The 19,406-nt window shown below is 44.5% G+C and overlaps 1 protein-coding gene across 1 annotated transcript in view; it reads right to left on the bottom strand.

Moving 5' to 3' along the window:
* Positions 1 to 663: 663 nt before the first annotated feature.
* The window catches only part of LOC308463714 (inverted formin-2-like), a 31,878-nt gene continuing 13,135 nt past the window's right edge, over positions 664 to 19,406 (bottom strand). The window contains exons 7-14 of the mRNA XM_080982295.1: positions 18,844 to 18,944; positions 16,437 to 16,507; positions 13,998 to 14,105; positions 13,103 to 13,173; positions 10,463 to 10,583; positions 7,233 to 7,397; positions 3,296 to 3,395; positions 664 to 1,248 (exon numbers count right to left, since the gene is read on the bottom strand). Coding sequence (XP_080838421.1) covers positions 3,300 to 3,395; positions 7,233 to 7,397; positions 10,463 to 10,583; positions 13,103 to 13,173; positions 13,998 to 14,105; positions 16,437 to 16,507; positions 18,844 to 18,944 — 733 coding nt within the window. The 3' untranslated portion in view covers positions 664 to 1,248; positions 3,296 to 3,299. The remainder of the gene's footprint in view (positions 1,249 to 3,295; positions 3,396 to 7,232; positions 7,398 to 10,462; positions 10,584 to 13,102; positions 13,174 to 13,997; positions 14,106 to 16,436; positions 16,508 to 18,843; positions 18,945 to 19,406) is intronic.

Genomic DNA, 19,406 nt, shown 5'->3' with positions numbered 1-19,406 from the left:
GAGGTGGTGACATTTGCCACAACACTGCTATCCCTTTCCTTTAGAAATAGAGCCATTGTGGGGTGGAGGGACAGATGACATATTGTGCAACCAGCAAGGCACTCAGAATGCACACAGGCGTTGTCCCATTTTATCTGCTGCGCAACAAACCTGTCAGGGAAGCAGTTAACCCTAAAGCTTGACCAGCCCAAGGTCAGCCTTATGCCTGAGCAGTGATTTGAACCCTTTCGGCCACCTGCTCCAAGCCCAGCATGCTGGCTCTCAAATATTTGCTTTGCTCCAAACCATTACATTATTTCATTTCTGGCTTTTCAGTTATTTAAATAAAATTGACTGCATCTTAATATTACACCGCTGGCCTCAAACCAATGCCAGAATAGTGTAACATTCAGTCTCCCCAGTAGTGGGTGCTGCAGGGGCGAAAGTTGTACTTTATATAAAGTTTGAATAAAAAACAAATAGATATGTGCTCTGGTCCTATAATTAAAAGAGTACACAATATGTTTTAAACACTAAGCAGGAACTTTAAAAAAAATGTTTTGGGGTGGGCAGAGAGTTACAAGAAAAAAATGGGGGGGGGGCACCAACACATTTTCCTACAGTAACTTTAAATAGGCCAATTTGAATTGTTGTTGTTGCACATTTATATCCTGCATTTTTCCCTAACAGGGAACGCTTTGTACCAGTTTAAATCAGTGCCCATGCAATTCAAGAAATTTCAATAAGAAGTGGGATTTCTGTACTCTGTTACCTAACTCCATTCCTTTTCCTCCTTTTATGTGCAAAACATAAAAATTTCCACAAGGAGTCATATTATAGCTTTTTATTTTCTTCCATAGGCTGTTCAGCTTAGTAATTAATAAAGGCATTGTTCTTACCAAAACTGACACAATGGAAATAATAAATTAATAAATATGTTATTAAGTAAAGCACAGAAATCTAAACAAGCATCCACTATCAAGTTCCTCTTTTTTATATAAAATAATAATAATTCAATTTTCTCACTTGATAAGTTGGGGAGGGGGAAATAACTGCTTGGACATGAAGTATTATTATTTCCAGTTAAGAAAGTAAACTGAAGTACAAGCCCCCCCCCCAAAAGAGCAGGATTCTTTTTCTTTCTTTCTTTTTTTTAAGACAGCTCCTGCATAGAGTTTCCAGGAATTGATGGTTTTTCCCACAACTGAAAGCCTTTCCCCGACAAAGCACCAAAGATGCCAGCTTCCTTCGTTGCAGCTCATTTTCAAGCTATGCAGAGAGAGAGAAAGAGAGAGAGAGAGAACATGCCTCAAATTTGTATGCAGTGAAATCATGCCAATACATACCAGCACCTTTGAATTAAAAAACAGAATGACTAATAGCCCGAGTCTATGTACGTCAGCAGAGGGTTCAGTCCTGCTGGGTGCTGCTTTGGCAGCATGTTCCCTGCAGACAATACACTGGCTAACCAGACCCCTGCAGCCAGCAACACTAAACCTTCTGTTCATCAGCTGGCAGGCAGAGGGTTCAATCCTGCTGGGCACTGCTTTACTATTCAGCATGTTTTACCAGCCTACCCCATCCTGCCAGTCAACTCTGACATGTGGGTAGGACTGCTGGCTTATCAGTCACCTGGCATCATCATGATGTCAGGATGCACTGACAGATGAAGAGTCCTGTCCATCTCTCCAAGTTGGTCCACTGGGGTGGATCAAGATCTGGCCCCAAAGGTTCCCGGCCTCTAGATTAGGACCATAAATATGATCCGTGAAGGAGCCCTAAAACGTCTTGGTGAAGTCTCCAAGTTCTGCAGAAAGTTCTTAAGTGCTCCCTTCTCAATGCTGCTCACTCAGGTGCCTTTAACCACATCCCCAAATCAAGAAGCAGGGAGCAAAACATTGAGTGAACAGGAACAAGCTGTCATGCTGGTAGGGGGATTTCTGCAGGTGACAGTGGCAGCTGTCGGAACTGGTATCTGTTGTTGTCACCTAGTGTGGAGGCTCTATCAGGGTTCCTAAGGGATCTATGGGGTCAAGAAGGCTGTACAGGGAGTTCCTCATCCAGAGCTGGTCTTTGGAGGGCCGGAGGGCCCCTCTTCCATCACAATCCCCTTGCCTGCCCCCACCCCGCTCAACAAGCTACTTCTCCTAATATGGCAATATTCACTAAAAAAAGGAGGCCAAATTGAGACAATAAAGGAAAATAAACCCGTCTTAACCATCTTAACTGAGGGACGCGGGTGGCGCTGTGGGTTAAACCACAGAGCCTAGGACTTGCTGATCAGAAGGTCAGCGGTTCAAATCCCCGCAACAGGGTGAGCTCCTGTTGCTCGGTCCCTGCTCCTGCCAACCTAGCAGTTCAAAAGCACGTCAAAGTGCAAGTAGATAAATAGGTACCACTCCAGCAGGAAGGTAAACGGCATTTCCGTGCACTGCTCCAGTTCACCAGAAGCGGCTTAGTCATGCTGGCCACATGACCCGGAAGCTGTACGCCGGCTCCCTCAGCCAATAAAACGAGATGAGCGCCCTTTACCTTTACTTTAACCATCTTAACATAAGTTCAGCATCTACCAAATCTTCAATCTTTTTGGAACCCGGGACCCAACCACCACTAGTCCCAATGTGGAACATGGAACCATTTTTAGGTTTATTTGTTTTTAACTTCCTCCTTTGTGATCAGCCTCTCCCCGTTTCCCTCCTCCTCCCCCCCAAAAGCCTTACATTTGCTATAAAAAGGGAAATGATGGGCATTTTAGGCCACAGCGTCACACACTTAAGGAGCAGTAAATAAGTAAATTAATAACCGGCATTAGCTGTTGAAATCAAGAAGGCATCTAGGTAGGTAAAAACATAAAGTTCGGTCAAAGGCGACTATGGGGTGCAGCACTCATCTCGCTTTTCAGGCCAAAGGAACCGGCGTTTGTCCACAGACAGCTTTCCGGGTCATGTGGCCAGGATGACTAAATCGCTTCTGGCACAATGGGACACCGTGACGGAAGCCAGAGTGCATGGAAACGCCATTTACCTTCCTGCCACAGTGGTACCTATTTTTCTACTTGCACTGGCGTGCTTTCGAACTGCTAGGTTGGCAGGAGCTGGGACAGAGCAACGGGAGCTCACCTCATTGAGCGGATTCGAACTGCCAACCTTCCGATCAGCAAACTCAAGAGGCTCAGTGGTTTAGACCCTGCATCGAGGTAAACCTGTACATGGACCCAGTGTTACAAAATCAAATATTAAAAAGGAATACCCAAACTGGTTGTGATAATAAATGAAAAGTGGGGGAACATAGGAAAACTTATTTCCAAAGGTTATACCTCTTTAACAATGCTTCCGACGCTTAGCTGCTTCTCCCTCTTCAAGCAAATTCTTCCTCTTTTCTGCCTTTACCACTTGTTCCCTTCTGTCCTGATTTTCCTACATTCCAACACACACAAATCTAAAATTCAATAGAAGCATGACCAAAAAACTTCCCATGGATAATAAACCCACCTCGTTTGAAAATTGCAGCCCACTTTTAAACAAAACAACAAACCATTCCTTGAATTAATTTACAAACCACCACAGTAAATCACTGTCCACTGGGGCGGAAACCATGCTAAAGTACAGTGGTACCTCGGGTTAAGTACTTAATTTGTTCCAGAGGTCCGTACTTAACCTGAAACTGTTCTTAACCTGAGGTACCACTTTAGCCAATGGGGCCTCCTGCTGCCGCCATGCCGCCACCGCAGCACGATTTCGGTTCTCATCCTGAAGCAAAGTTCTTAACCTGAGGTACTATTTCTGGGTTAGCAGAGTCTGTAACCTGAAGCGTATGTAACCTGAGGTACCACTGTAGTACGAGATCAGGGCAGTCAACGGCATGCAATTTGAATTAATTTGACTGACAGTGGGCTCAGGACATGCAAGGAGGAAAATACTGCTTCATGAAACTATGAATTAATGTTTGGGATTCACAGCCACAAAATGTGCAGGGATACATCGTATTTTTCCGTGCATAAGATGCCCTCATGTATAAGACGCCCCTTATTTTGGGGGACTCCAAATTAAGAAAACACCTCTCAGCACTACCTGTCTATAAGACAAGCCCCAATTTTAAACTAATTTTTTTGGTAAAAAAACCCCTAGTCTTATACACGGAAAAATACGGCAATTACAACATACAACCAGTTACTAAATTCAGCAGCAATTGTACAACTCCCTGTTCATTTGTTATTAAAAAGAGTCAAAGCAGCTTGCTGCATGCTCCATGCATCTTAACCCATGTATAGAGAAGTAGTGTGTGCTTTATTATAACCATGTTATCTACTTTAGCTGCTCATACCAGACAAAGGCTACAAAGCAGAGTTCTGGGTAGATGCAAAGACTCTCTCAAGAGGGTTCTTTATGTCCTCCTTCCAAACAAAAACCCCTCACAAAACACTGAAACTTATTCTTGCAACTCCCTCTTTCAAATTTCAGAAGTGGCTTGCTATCAGCAAGTCTAGGGGAGAGGGCTTGCGCTGGTGCCTCTGTGCATGCACAAGTGTGTGAAAGTCAAACACACTGCTGTATTCACACATAATTCCTTTGTATCAAAATGCCCACAAGAAGCATGCAAGCTAGAGATCTGAGAATTATATTCAGTTCTAGCAAAGACTAAGGAGTAGCTGGTGGTTCCTTCTACCAGTATGCAGTTTTGTGAAGTCCCCATAGCTCCATGGCTTGCATGCAAAAAGATATAAACAATATGACTACGGAAGAATTAAAAATATCAAACGGTATGAGACAAGGATGTCCTCTTTCACCATTGTTATTCATAATGGTTCTGGAGATTTTCCTAAATTCAATAAGGAGAAATGAAGCAATAAAAGGTGTGTCAGTAGGCCGTAATGAATATAAAGTAAAGGCCTTTGCTGATGATCTGGTAATAACAGTGGAAGAACCGCCGGAAAGTTCAAAAGTTGTTTTGGAGGAAGTTGAACAATTTGGTCAAGTGGCAGGGTTTATATTGAATAAGAAAAAAACTAAAATGTTAGCAAAAAATATGGATCAAGGTATGATAGAAACAATGCAACAACAAACAGGGATAGAAGTGGTGAAAAAAGTTAAATACCTGGGAATCTGGTTAACCCCCAAGAGTACTGATTAGTTTCAGAATAATTATGTGCCAGTGTGGAAGGGAATAAAGAAAGATCTAGAGGTGTGGGGCCAAATGAAGTTATCCTTTTGGAGGAGAATTTCAACGATTAAGATGAGTGTGCTGCCAAAGATGTTATTCTTATTTCAGACAATTTCAATAATTAAGGGGACAGCGATATTTAAAGAGTGGCAAAGAGCAATTTCAAGATATATCTGGCAGGGTAAGAAGCCAAGAATTATGTATAAGTTATTAACGGATGCAAAAGAAAGAGGCGGCTTCGCCCTGCCAGACTTGAAATTATATTATGAAGCTTCATGTCTCTGCTGGTTGAAAGAATGGATAAAGTTAAAAAATACTGAGTTATTGGATTTAGAAGGTTTTGATAACAGATTTGGCTGGCACACATATCTATGGTGTGAGAAAAGAAAGATTCATAAAGGTTTCGAAAACCACATCTTTAGAAGATCTCTCATAGAAATATGGGAGAGATATAGAAGTTTATTAGAATCAAGAACTCCCCACTGGCTATCTCCGTTAGAAGTTATGAGTCTTAAGAAAGTCAATATGAGGGGGAACTGGATCACATATAAAGAATTGATTATAAAGGAAGGAGGAAAATGGAAAATGAAATCCTATGAAGAAGTGAAAGAGTATGTGTATGATTGGTTGCATTATTATCAGGTTAACGAAATGTTTAAAAAGGACTTAAAAGAAAGAGGTTATGAGGTAAAAGAATCGAAATTTCAAATAGAAATAATAAACAATGAAAATAAAATTTTGTCCAAGATGTATAAAATCTTGCTAGAATGGTATACAAAAGATGAGGAAGTTAAATCGGTTATGATACACTGGGCCAGAGATTTGGGTTATAATATACAGTTTAATGATTGGATAAAACTGTGGAATGAAAATATAAAATTTACGGCATGTACTGCGTTAAAGGAAAATGTTATGAAAATGATTTATAGATGGTACATCACACCTGTGAAACTGGCAAAAATGTATAAAACATGTAATAAGTGTTGGAAATGTAAAGAAAAAGAAGGAACATTTTATCATATGTGGTGGGATTGTAAGAAGGTGAAGGGCTTCTGGGAAATGATATATACTGAGATGAAAAAGATGTTGAAATATACGTTTGTTAAGAAACCAGAGGCTTTTCTTCTAGGAATAGTAGGAAATGAAATAAATAGAATGGACTGTAAACTTTTCCAATATGCAGTAACAGCAGCGAGAATATTATTGGCCCAAAAATGGAAACAGGAACAACTGCCGACGCTCGAAGAATGGAGAATGAAACTGATGGAGTATGCTGAACTGGACAAACTAACAGGAAAGATCAGATATATACGAGATCAAAAGTTCATTGAAGACTGGGGAAAATTTTCAGACTATCTGAAATGTGTATGTGATGAGCAAATAACGCTAGTGGGATTTCAAGAAGTTCTGTAAATGATAGAGGACTATTGTATTGATGAAAACTAAGTGTGTGAAGGTTTATAAAATGCAATATAAAATTAGGAAATGCGTATTTAAAAATTTGAATAATGGATGATTGTCAGAGAGGTTGAAGGAAGTCTAAAAGAGAAAATATGTGATAAATTTAGATTGGATACTATAAATGTATGTTGGGAAATTTAATAAAAAAATAATAATAATAAAAAGAATTTTTTATTCCCACAATGGTAGTTTCACGGATTTCTGACATTAATTGGTAGCTTTAATACATTCCCCTTATTTCTGATTTTCAGGCTGTGAGTGCCTCTACTTATGTAGCCAAAACAGATTCACCCACAAACATGAGGGAAGAACCTGTAAGTTCAGGGGAACCCTGAGTTTTGCAGCAATAGAAAAATGATTGCGGGGGCAGGGAGATAAGAGGGGGAAATCACAATATACAGCCCAATGAGAACAAAATGTGAGCAGTTCACACACACACACACACACACACACACACACCCAAAAAAATTGCTGGCTGCTGGGGTAGAGGAAATTAAAACTGGGTGGTGTGGGAATGGAATATATTGAGAAAGGGCATGGCTGGCAGGAACCCTGAATGGGAACATTCCACATAGCAAAATTTTGTTGCAGGTCCCACTTGTCATTATCAAACCTTGTTTATTATTGCAAACCTTGAGAGCTTTGATGAAGAGATCCCTGAAGGTTTTCATAGTGTTAAAAACATCGTCTAATGAGTGTGTGTTTCGATCTTCACAGAGATAATCAGCAAGCTCAGCTTTCTTTTCCACAAGGGCATTCATTTCCTCACCCAGTTCCTTGGAAGCATTTATGCTATCCTACTTGCAAACACAATTTGCACATGTTAGAAAACATTGTTCAAAATAACATTGCACCTGGTGCGGGTTTGTTTGACTGTTTTTTACAGTCTGTATTTTGTTGGTCTTAATGCTCTGCTTAACCATTACTTACTAATATTATCATAAGCAGCCACAGAAAATAATAGTAATAGTAAGGTACGGTATACGTTTAAAAAAAAAACAGAATCAATGGGGGGAAAGTATGTGAAAATAGTCCAAAAGAGCTCTTTAGCAGCTTGTGAGCAACTTTCTGAAATAAATAGAATAAAGGCCTTTCTAGCCAATCATCTTTTAGTCTACTAAATCGTAGGATCATAGAACCAAGGGTCATTTAGTCCAACCCCCTGCAATGCAGGAATATCAGCTAAAGCATCCATGACAGATGACCATCCAACCTCTGCTTAAAAACCTCCAAGGAAAAAGAGTCCACAACCTCCCAAGGGAGTCCGTTCCACTGCTGAACAGCTCTTACTATCAGAAAGATCTTCCTGATGTTTAGTCGGAATCTCCTTTCTTGTAACTTGAAGCCACCGGTTCAAGTCCTACCCTTCAGAGCAGGAGGAAACAAGCTTCTTTTCTCAGTTGTTGCCTGGGATCCCGACTTCTTCCTCAAGGAAGCACTTTTTATTTTGAATGGATCTCCTGTTTCGCACCATTCAGTTCACAACGCATTATTGCGAGGAATCTGTCTCCAGCTAGCCAGACCCCTGCAATCTGCAGTACTGCCCAGAATGTTGTTGTTGTTTAGTCGTTTAGTCGTGTCCGACTCTTCGTGACCCCACTGACCAGAGCACGCCAGGCACTCCTGTCTTCCACTGCCTCCCACAGTTTGGTCAAACTCATCTTCGTAGCTTCGAGAACACTATCCAACCACCTCGTCCTCTGTCGTCCCCTTTTCCTTGTGCCCTCCATCTTTCCCAACATCAGGGTCTTTTCCAGGGAGTCTTCTCTTTTCATGAGGTGCCCAAAGTATTGGAGTCTCAGCTTCACAATCTGTCCTTCCAGTGAGCATTCAGGGCTGATTTCCTTCAGAATGGATAGGTTTGATCTTCTTGCAGTCCATGGGACTCTCAAGAGTCTCCTCCAGCACCATAATTCAAAAGCATCAATTCTTCAGCGATCAGCCTTCTTTATGGTCCAGCTCTCACTTCCATATATCACTACTGGGAAAACCATGACTTTAACTATACGGACCTTTATTGGCAAGGTGATGTCTCTGCTTTTTAAGATGCTGTCTAGATTTGTCATTGCTTTTCTCCCAAGACTGTCCAGAATATGCTTGTGCAAAATGGCAAACCCGTCAACTGAAGGAGAAGAAGACTCTACTGCAGACAGAACCAACTGGCTTTAAGGCACAATGCGGGCAAACATCTTGTCAATCTCTCACTCTCTCGTGCACACAATCTCTTGGCAGCAAGGGGCCTTGCTTTCAGAATTTTGCTCGACAGGCTGCCTAAATTAACCAGGCCAGTCTATTTGTTATTTTCAGCCATCTGAAGATAAAGTGCATTCATCTCTTCTCTTAATGGGGTGGAGGGGAGCAGCCTGGTTTGCATCCCAGGCACACGAGGCCCCACTTTGCAAAAACCAAGGCACCCGGGGTCTGGACAGCGTCAGAATGAGCCACTTGAGAACCATATGTATGCTGCCAGTTCCATGATGGAAGAAAGATAATACATAAATAAATGTAGGGTGACAAATTGAAAACAAACAGCTAATCTCGCCCTGCACCATCACGCACCAGTGGTCTCTCCTAAACGTTATTCCACACGTTGCACCACTGGATAGCTCAGCTGGTTAGAGCGGGGTGCTGTTAACGCCAAGGTTGCAGGTTCGATCCCTGTATGGGGCAGCTGCATATTCCTGCATTGCAGGGAGTGGTACTAGTTGATCCTCAAGGGCCCTTCAAACTCTCTAGTTCTATGATTCTAAGAAAAGCCACAGGTGGTCCAGCACATGCATGCACAGCCATGTTAGGGGCCACTCCATTTTCTTTCATTTCAGAGTGGTCATAGCTCCATGGTAAAGGTAAAGGGACCCCTGACCATTAGGTCCATCACCGGGGCTGCGGCGCTCATCTCGCTTTATTGGCCGAGGGAGCCGGCATACAGCTTCCGGGTCATGTGGCCAGCATGACTAAGCCGCTTCTGGCGAACCAGAGCAGTGCACGGTAACGCCGTTTGCCTTCCCGCCGGAGCGGTACCTATTTATCTACTTGCACTTTGATGTGCTTTCGAACTGCTAGGTGGGCAGGAGCAGGGGCCGAGCAACGGGAGCTCACCCCGTTGCGGGGATTCGAACCGCCGACCTTCTGATTGGCAAGTCCTAGGCTCTGTGGTTTAACCCACAGCACCACCTGTGTCCCCATAGCTCCATGGCTTGCATGCAAAAAGATCCCAGGTTCGATCCCTGGGACCTTCAGAGAGAGGGTACAATACCGAGCTATATGGACCATTGATCTAATTCACATTCACACCATGCATTTAAAGTAGTTGTATCAGTCATGACTTCCCCCACAGAACCCTGGGATCTGTAGTTTGTCAATGGTGCAGAGAGCTTAGGACAGTGATGGCCATACTTGGCCCTCCAGCTGTTTTGGGACTACAACTCCCATCATCCCTAGCTAACAGGACCAGTAATCAGGGATGGTGGGAATTGTAGTCTGAAAACAGCTGGAGGGCCAAGTTTGGCCATCACTGGCTTAGGAGACCCGTAAGAAACTACAGTTCCCAAGATTTTTTGTGGAAAACCATGGTCACACATCCACATTGCATGTTCACATTTAGAGCATGGCTTCCCTTAAACAATCCTTGGAACTGTAGTTTAAGGGTGCTGGGAATTGTAGCTCCATCAGGGGTAAGCTACAGTTCCCATTTGTGTGGGTTTTTTTGGGGAGAGACATGTACAATAAATGCATGTTGTGGATGTGACCCATGACTCTTAAAGAGAGCAAGGACCTGTGAAACCCATTTAGCAGGCACAACTAAGAAACATTCTGGAATAAAAGGAAGCTTGAGTACCATTAGTAAATCCACGTAACTTACTTTAATTGATTTCCCAAACTGGACTTTCACATCATCCTTGGATGAAAATATCTTTTGCTCGATTTCCAACAATTTCTTTAGAAGGCCTTCCACTTCCACTTGCATCTCTTTTACATTGATTCTGGAAGAGGTTTAGTAAAAAAAAATTACAAGCAGCATCTATAGGCAACCCATTGTGGAAGCTTCCCTTCCTCAGCACCCCCACCCCCACCCCCACATGTCTCTCAATGGGAAACACAGAAGGAGAGTCTTTGTGATGAGAGAGATCATGCATGCAAGACAAAAGAAGGAGCCTTATCAATGGTCCTCTACCTGAGAGGAATGTGGATACAGGAATCACATTTCTGCAGCTGTGCCTCTGCAGAGTCCTTGTCCCCAGTGCCCTACAGCTACCCCATCCAGCATGAAAGGGGAGCTTTTCATCCACAGGGTGCTCCAAAGCTAATAATAATAATAATAATAATAATTTATTATTTATACCCCGCCCATCTGGCTGGGCCTCCCCAGCCACTCTGGGCGGCTTCCATAAAACCAAAAATACAGTAAAATCACACGTTAAAAACTTCCCTGAACAGGGCTGCCTTAAGATGTCTTCTGAATGTCAGGTAGTTGTTTATCGCTTTGACATCTGCTGGAAGGGCGTTCCACAGGGCGGGCGCAACTACCGAGAAGGCCCTCTGCCTGGTTCCCTGTAGCTTTGCTTCTTGCAATGAGGGAACCGCCAGAAGGCCCTCGGCGCTAGACCTCAGTGTCTGGGCAGAACGATGGGGGTGGAGACGCTCCTTCAGGTATACTGGACCGAGGCCGTTTAGGGCTTTAAAGGTCAGCACCAACACTTTGAATTGTGCTCGGAAACGTACTGGGAGCCAATGTAGGTCTTTCAAGACCGGTGTTATATGGTCTCGGCGGCCGCCCCCAGTCACTAGTCTAGCTGCCGCATTCTGGATTAGTTGTAGTTTCCGAGTCACCTTCAAAGGTAGCCCCACATAGAGTGCATTGCAGTAGTCCAAGCGGGAGATAACCAGAGCATGCACCACTCTGGCGAGACAGTCCGCAGGCAGATAGGGTCTCAGCCTACGTACCAGATGGAGCTGGTAAACAGCTGCCCTGGACACAGATTTGACCTGTGCCTCCATGGACAGCTGTGAGTCCAAAATGACTCCCAGGCTGCGTACCTGATCCTTCAGGGGCACAGTTACCCCATTCAGGACCAGGGAATCCTCCACACCTGCCCGCCTCCTGTCCCCCAAAAACAGTACTTCTGTCTTGTCAGGATTCAACCTCAATCTGTTAGCCGCCATCCATCCTCCAACCGTCTCCAGACACTCACACAGGACCGTCACCGCCTTCACTGGTTCTGATTTAAAAGAGAGGTAGAGTTGGGTATCATCCGCATACTGATGAACACCCAGCCCAAACCCCCTGATGATCTCTCCCAGCGGCTGCATGTAGATGTTGAAAAGCATGGGGGAGAGGACAGAACCCTGAGGCACCCCACAAGTGAGAGCCCAGGGGTCTGAACACTCATCCCCTGCCACCACTTTCTGAACACGGCCCAGGAGGAAGGAGCGGAACCACTGTATGACAGTGCCCCCAGCTCCCAGCCCCTCAAGACGGTCCAGAAGGATGCTATGGTCGATGGTATCAAACGCCGCTGAGAGATCCAGCAGAACTAGGAAACAGCTCTCACCTTTGTCCCTAGCCCGCCGGAGATCATCAACCAAAGCTAAGCATTTAGGAATGCTGAAAACACAAGGGCAGGCGTAGGCAAACTTGGCCCTCCAGATGTTTTGGGACTACAACTCCCATCATCCCTAGCTAACAGGACCAGTGGTCAGGGATGATGGGAATTGTAGTCTCAAAACATCTGGAGGGCAGAGTTTGCCTATGCCTGCACAAGGGGCTTCCGTTTCAAGGGAACAGTGTGCAAGTTCTGCTACGTACAGCAGAGCTTCATGGAAAACACAGACGAAATCAGAGCACTCCAAGTCATTTGCTCATGTACGTGCACAGAAAACAGCAGATCTATCTGAAAGGCAACACCTGCATTAATGGTTGCAGTGCATCCATTAATTATTATTATTATTATTATTATTATTATTATTATTACTGCACAACTGTATAATATTGTTGTGCAATCTTAGAAGGGGTGCAGCTGTGAGGGGCACAGCTGTGACTATCATGAAGGGACCCTGCACTTCTGAATTTCCCACCACACAACTGGTTAGACATTGTGTTGGGGTAACAGGAAGAAGAGGGGAAGGCAGGGCCTTCGCCCAGTTCTGTGTGTCCCCTCCCTCCCCCCATCCCCATGCCACAGAGTTCTCTACTTGCTCATACAGTGGACGCTCGGGTTGCGAACATGATCCTTGCGAGAAGCACATTTGCAACCTGCAGCGTCCGCAACCTGCAGCGCCACGTCTGCGCATGCGCGGGTTGCGATTCGGTGCTTCTGTGCACGCGCAAGCGCCAAAACCTGGAAGTAACCTGTCCCAGTACTTCCAGGTTCTGTGCGGTGTGCAACCCCAAATCACACAACCCGAAGCGTCTGTAACCCGAGGTACGATTGTATTCTAATTCTGCTTTAACAAACACACATTAACCTTTTTATTTCAAATGTTAGAAGGGAGGAGAGTTTACCCAGCTGCCTTTGAAACGCACTCCAGGTCACTGGGAAGCTGTAAAAGGTCTCTGTGTTTTTTTTCAACCTCCTAAAACAAAACAAAACAAAACAAAAAGTAATAATCATGTATTTGCATCTGTAGAAAGCACCAACCAATTATTAGAAGTGCGAGAAAACAGGAAGCAGCCTTATACTGAGTCAGGCCATTGGGTTCATAGCCCAACATTGTCATGGCCTGCTCTCCAGGATTTGAGGAAGTGTTATCTCTACCTGGAGATATTAGAGTTTGGACCTGGGACCTTCTGCATTAGGGGAATTTGTTTATTAAAATGTGTGTACAGTCAAACTTCGGTTCCCAAAAGCCTCCATTATCGTACATTTTGGTCCCGAACACTGAAAACCCAGAAGTAACTGATCCAGTTTTTGAACAATTTTCAGAAGCCAAACAGCTTCTAGGGAGTTTTCTTCTTTTTTCTTCGTTGGGTGTTCAGGAGGGCAGTTCATAAAATACTTTTTCTTAAAATGCCTGCCCCAAAGGTCTTCTCTTACGACACTAGGGATTATATAGCTATATCTGAAATTTCATACATATCAGTTAATATCTTGACCCTCCTCCACGAAAATAGCTGTTTACTTGGCCATTTCCCTATGTCGTGAAGGCTGAAATTTCAATTCAGTGGAGCAGGTGAGGGGTGTTCAGGTGTAAAGGGAGGGTCTGGCCAGGTTGGTGAGTAGAGCAAGGAAAGGCAGCAGCCCCTAGCTTATTTATAATCATAAAATTGATGTCTTAAAAAGTGCAATCAGTTCTCATAAGGGGGCTCGAGTTTTGTCTTGTCTTAAAACAATACTGCTCCTAATGTATTCTCAGAATCAAAGTCAACCGCAAGAAAGAAGCAGAAAATGCATCCGTACCTCTAGGATGTGATGGAGCAGAGTAATGCTATTTTTATTTGCTCTTGTCTCTGTTAGTTTGAGCAACGTGCTGATTCTGAAGCCTCCAGCATTCCCACTGTGACGCCCCTGAAAGATCAGATGTGATATGAGCCAACCACACAATTCCAAGAAAGAGGCACACCCAACATGCCCCTTTGCCATCACAGCTAGATGGCAACTGTAATAGACACACAGACATTTAGATATCTTGAGAAGCCACTAAACCAAGCATGCAAGACGAAGGGATGAAAGGGCCCAATAATACAAATTATGGTATGGAGAACCAGACCACTCCAGTTCCCATCAGCCCTGGGCTGGCCTAACCAGTATTCAGGGATTAGAGGATCCAAAAGCACCTGGAGGGCCACAGGTTCCCCATCCCTAAAGGATCCATAAAATATAAGTGAGGAATCTCATCGTACTTGAGCAACAGCAAAAATGAAAACCCAGCCATGCACAAAGCTTACTGGGTGACCTTGGACCAATCTCCAAGGCTAAATAAACAGCTCAGGACTGCAATACAGTAGTACCTCGGGTTAAGAACTTAATTTGTTCCAGAGGTCTGTTCTTAACCTGAAACTGTACCTGAGGTACCACTTTACCTAATGGGGCCTCTTCTGTTCTCATCCTGAAGCAAAGTTCTTAACCCGATGTACTATTTCTGGGTTTGCAGAGTCTGTAACCTGAAGAGTCTGTAACCTGAAGCGTCTGTAACCTGCGATACCACTGTACCTCAAGGACCGCCTCTTACCTTATGAATCTACCTGGACCCTGAGATCACCTTCTGAGGCCCTTCTTCGTGTGCCTCCTCCTTGAGAGGTCCGGAGGGTGGCAACACGAAAACGGGCCCTTTCTGCATCGCTCCCCATCTGTGGAACGCTCTCCCCAGGGAAGTTCGCCTGGCACCTTCATTATACATCTTTAAGGCGCCGGGCACAAAATGTTCCTCTTCAACCAGGCCTTTGGCTGACTGAATCCAATGCGCTTTTAAAATGTGTTGGGGAGAGGGGGTTACTGGGTTGTCTTCGTTTGTATTATGTACGGTGGACGCTCGGGTAGCGAACGTGATCCATGCAGGAGGCACGTTTGTAACTCGCAGCGCCGCTTCGGCACATAGCGCAATTTAGTGTTTCTGCGCATGCGTGAGTGCCGAAACCCGGAAGTAACCCGTTCTGGTACTTCTGGGTTCGGTGTGGTGCGCAACCCGAAAACGCGCAACCTGAAGCATCTGTAACCCGAGGTATGATTGTATTTTGTGGTTTTAATGGCCATTTTATGCCATGAACCGCCCTGAGACTTGCGGGTATAGGACGGTATACAAATAAATTATTAATAATAATTATAGTTGCTGAGGAGTCTAGTACATGAACAACAATAAAAGGTATGCCTGTTCAGCCATGAAACTTCCTGGGTGACCTTGGCACTATCAGCACCTTTTACCCCAGAGATAGGGAACATCAGGCCTGAGGTGTGGTGGGTGTACAAAATGCAGACCTCCAGGCCTCTCTATGACCCACTCCAGGCTACAAATTTCTCCCCCGCCCAATTGATTCCTCCTTTTCACTGGCATTTATTTATTTATTTATTTATTTATTCCCCATCCCCCCATACATTTACATTTCCTCAATCCATCATATTATTCTTTTCTCCTTCTTCCTACTTCCCTCCGCCCCCACTTGATTGCTTCACATTATACAATTTACAATAATCTTTGCATTCTACAATCTTCTCAAATCATCTATATATTCTTATTATCTTTCCTTACTAATTTTTCTTCCATCCGGTACTTCACATTTTAATCTAGACATATTAGCCTATCATTTTTTGAGCAATATTTTGCCAGGCTACAACTTTCAGTGGCCCAAGCGTTTTTGCCTGGCCAGAATGCATCCTTGAATTCCCTTAATGCCTCTTTCTTCCCTGTCTGGATGGACAATAGAAAGGAGTTAAGCACGTGTGTGTATAAACTAGCCCAGCATTTCCCAACCCTGGGCCTCCAGCTGTTTTTGGACTACAACTCCCATAATCCTCAGCTAGCAAGACCAGTGGTCAGGGATGATGGGAATTGTAGTTCAAAAACAGCTGGAGGCCCAAGGTTGGGAAACACTGAACTAGCCTACCGTACAAAGGCAAAAGTTTACGTTGATTGCTCCACCCACTTTTGCCCCAGCCCCACCCACTGCCGGCATAGGGCTCCCCCAAAGGTCGCCTAGAAGGCAATGTGGCCCCTCAGGGTGAAGCAGGTTCCCCACCCCTGTCTCAGCCTAACCTACTTTGCAGGGTTGTTGCAAAGATAAACCAGGGGCAGAAGGGGACCATATACAATAGTCTAAAGTTCCCTGGAGGAAAGGGTTAGGAAAGAAGAGATAAAAAAAGGTGAGACAGGTAGGTATTACCCCACTCTCCCCACCTTCTTACATAATTTAAGAAGTTTCCAACTTTCAGAATCAACTGGCAGAACAATGGCAGACGCCGGTTTGTAAGAAGAGCTGAAAAAGAGAAGAATGCAAATGTCGTTTTTCCTTGGAGTTTGCACAAAAAACCCACCCCTGCTGCTCCGTGTCTTGCATTTAAATTCAGGAAGAAAATAATATTTAGGTTGCAACTGAAAACTGAACTCAGTGGGCAGTTCTTCTGAGTACTCTTGTATTGAATTGTTAAAGGTAGAGACCATTAAGTCCAGTCGCGGACGACTCTGGAGTTGTGGCGCTCATCTCGCTTTACTGGCCGAGGGAGCCGGCGTACAGCTTCCGGGTCATATGGCCAGCATGACTAAGCCGCTTCTGGTGAACCAGAGCAGCGCACGGAAATGCCGTTTACCTTCCTGCCACAGTGGTACCTATTTATCTACTTGCACTTTGCCGTGCTTTCGAACTGCTAGGTTGGCAGGAGCAGGGACCGAGCAACAGGAGCTCACCCCGTCGCGGGGATTCGAACCACCGACCTTCTGATCGGCAAGCCCTAGGCTCAGTGGTTTAGAATTGAATTGTTAGTTGTCTTTAAATGATGAGTAACTGGGGTATCCAATTAAGTCACTGATAAAATATAAAGCTACACAGAACTGCGAAGTGTGTGAATCAAATAAAAATCAAAGCATCTCCAAAAAGACATTAGAGTTTTCGGCTAGCATTATTTTCACCTGTTTGGGTGACTTGAGCAAATTAATTTATTTCATCTGGATCGTCAATGGTTACTGGTCACAATGGCCAAGTTCTACCTCCATTGCTGAAGGCAGTATGCTGGGAATCACAAGCAGGTTGAGGGTCCTCCTGTGCTCCTGTTTGTGGGCTTTTGAGAGCATCTGGTTGGCCACTGTGAGAAGAGGATGCTGAATTAGATGGGTCTTTGGTCTGATCCAACACAGCTCTTCTTATGTTCTCATGCTGCCATTCCACCCTTAGTCTGGGCAAGAGCAGCATTTGGTACTAGATGCAAAACTCAAAATAAAATTGGAAGCTTGGGTTGGGATTGTAGTTTTTAAAGGGAATTTGCAGATCATGCGGATGGGAGGTGTGTTGAATGGTCTCTTTAAATCTGAAGGTTCATTATTGTTCCACAAGATGTGTATTTCTTTAAAGGCCAGAGCAAGTAACGTGACCTAGTTTTACAGCGCTGAAGCAGTATAGCAGGGGCTGCTGCTGCTGCTGCTGTTGTTTAGTCGTTTAGTCGTGTCCGACTCTTCATGACCCCATGGACCAGAGCCTGCCAGGCACTCCTGTCTTCCACTGGCTCCCGCAGTTTAGTCAAACTCAAGTTGGTAGCTTCGAGAACACTGTCCAACCATCTCGTCCTCTGTCATCCCCTTCTTCTTGTGCCCTCAATCTTTCCCAACATCAAGGTCTTTTCCAGGGAGTATTTTCTTCTCATGAGGTGGCCAAAGTATTGGAGCCTCAGCTTCAGGATCTGTCCTTCCAGTGAGCACTCAGGGCTGATTTCCTTCAGAATGGATAGGTTTGATCTTCTTGCAGTCCATGGGACTCTCAAGAGTCTCCTCCAGCACCATCATTCAAAAGCATCAATTCTTCGGCGATCAGCCTTCTATATGGTCCAGCTCTCACTTCCATACATCACTACTGGGAAAACCATAGCTTTAACTATACGGACCTTTGTTGGCAAGGTGATGTCTCTGCTTTTTAAGATGCTGTTAAGTTGTGGTAATTAAGCTGTTGGGTATGGTATATAAAGAGCAGCATGTAGCTCTCTCAGTACCCTGGTGGATGGGTCATGCTTATTGATATATTGTAAGATAAGGGGACCCCTGACCATTAGGTCCAGTCGTGACCGACTCTGGGGTTGTGGCGCTCATCTCGCTTTATTGGCCGAGGGAGCCGGTGTACAGCTTCCAGGTCATGTGGCCAGCATGACTAAGCCGCTTCTGGCAAACCAGAGCAGCGCACGGAAACGCAGTTTACCATCCCACCAGAGCAGTATCTATTTATCTACTTGCATTTTGACGTGCTTTCAGACTGCTAGGTTGACAGGAGCCGGGACCGAGCAACGGGAGCTGACCCAATCGCAGGGATTTGAACCACTGACCTTCTGATTGGCAAGTCCTAGGCTTTGTGGTTTAACCCACAGCGCCACCTGTGTCCCATTGATTTATTGTAATTTAGTGTAAAAGGAGTTTTTGTTTTTGTTATTAAAACCTAGCAAAAGTTGGTTTTGCATTTCTTGAATGTGTGGTCTCCCCAGCACACCCTCTGCAGCGCAACTAGTCTGCAAAATAACCAACAAGGTGCCGCCAGTCAATGACAACAATACCAAGTTAGACAGACCAATGGTGTGAATCTGTTTCATTTGTTCCTAAATTTTTTAGCCCACTTACTTTCAGCAGCTGCTCTGACCAATTTTGCTTTGGGCCAAAGCAGATCCAGCATAATGTTGGTCTCCGTACATATCAGCATGCCTTCAATCCTCAAGTGGTAACTAGGAAGAGAAACCAGTATTTTTTATTTATTTTTTATTTTATTCCCTTTCCAATCCAGCTCCTGTTTGTTCCTCATTTGTTCCTCATTTCCAAGGTCCTCCTTCCTGGTTCTCTCTAACCCTAGTGTGCTTCTCAGTTCCAATTCCTCCTTGCTTCTTGGCTCTGACTCAATTCCTGGCTCACCTTGGAGCTCTGCCCTGACAAACACCCAGGGCTAGGGCAAGAGACTCTCTGCTGAGAGACAAGATGGTGCCCCGCCGCAAAAAACAACAACCCCAAAACAAAATCCACTTCTAGAAGCTGACCTGATTGGCAGTTGTCACACTGGTGACAGGACAATGGCCTCTAGCACAGCAGTTGAGGGTAGCAAACTTAATTATTTTTTATTTTCTGAAAGGTTTCTTATTTTTTTAAAAAAAGATTTCTTCCCTTCCCTTTATCACAAGGCGCCGGGACAGGAT

The sequence above is a fragment of the Podarcis pityusensis genome, assembly GCF_964106645.2.
Source record: "Podarcis pityusensis genome assembly, chromosome: 1".
Lineage (NCBI taxonomy): Eukaryota > Metazoa > Chordata > Lepidosauria > Squamata > Lacertidae > Podarcis > Podarcis pityusensis.
The sequence above is the reverse complement of the archived record's forward strand: the minus strand, read 5'-3'. Positions and strand labels throughout refer to the sequence as shown.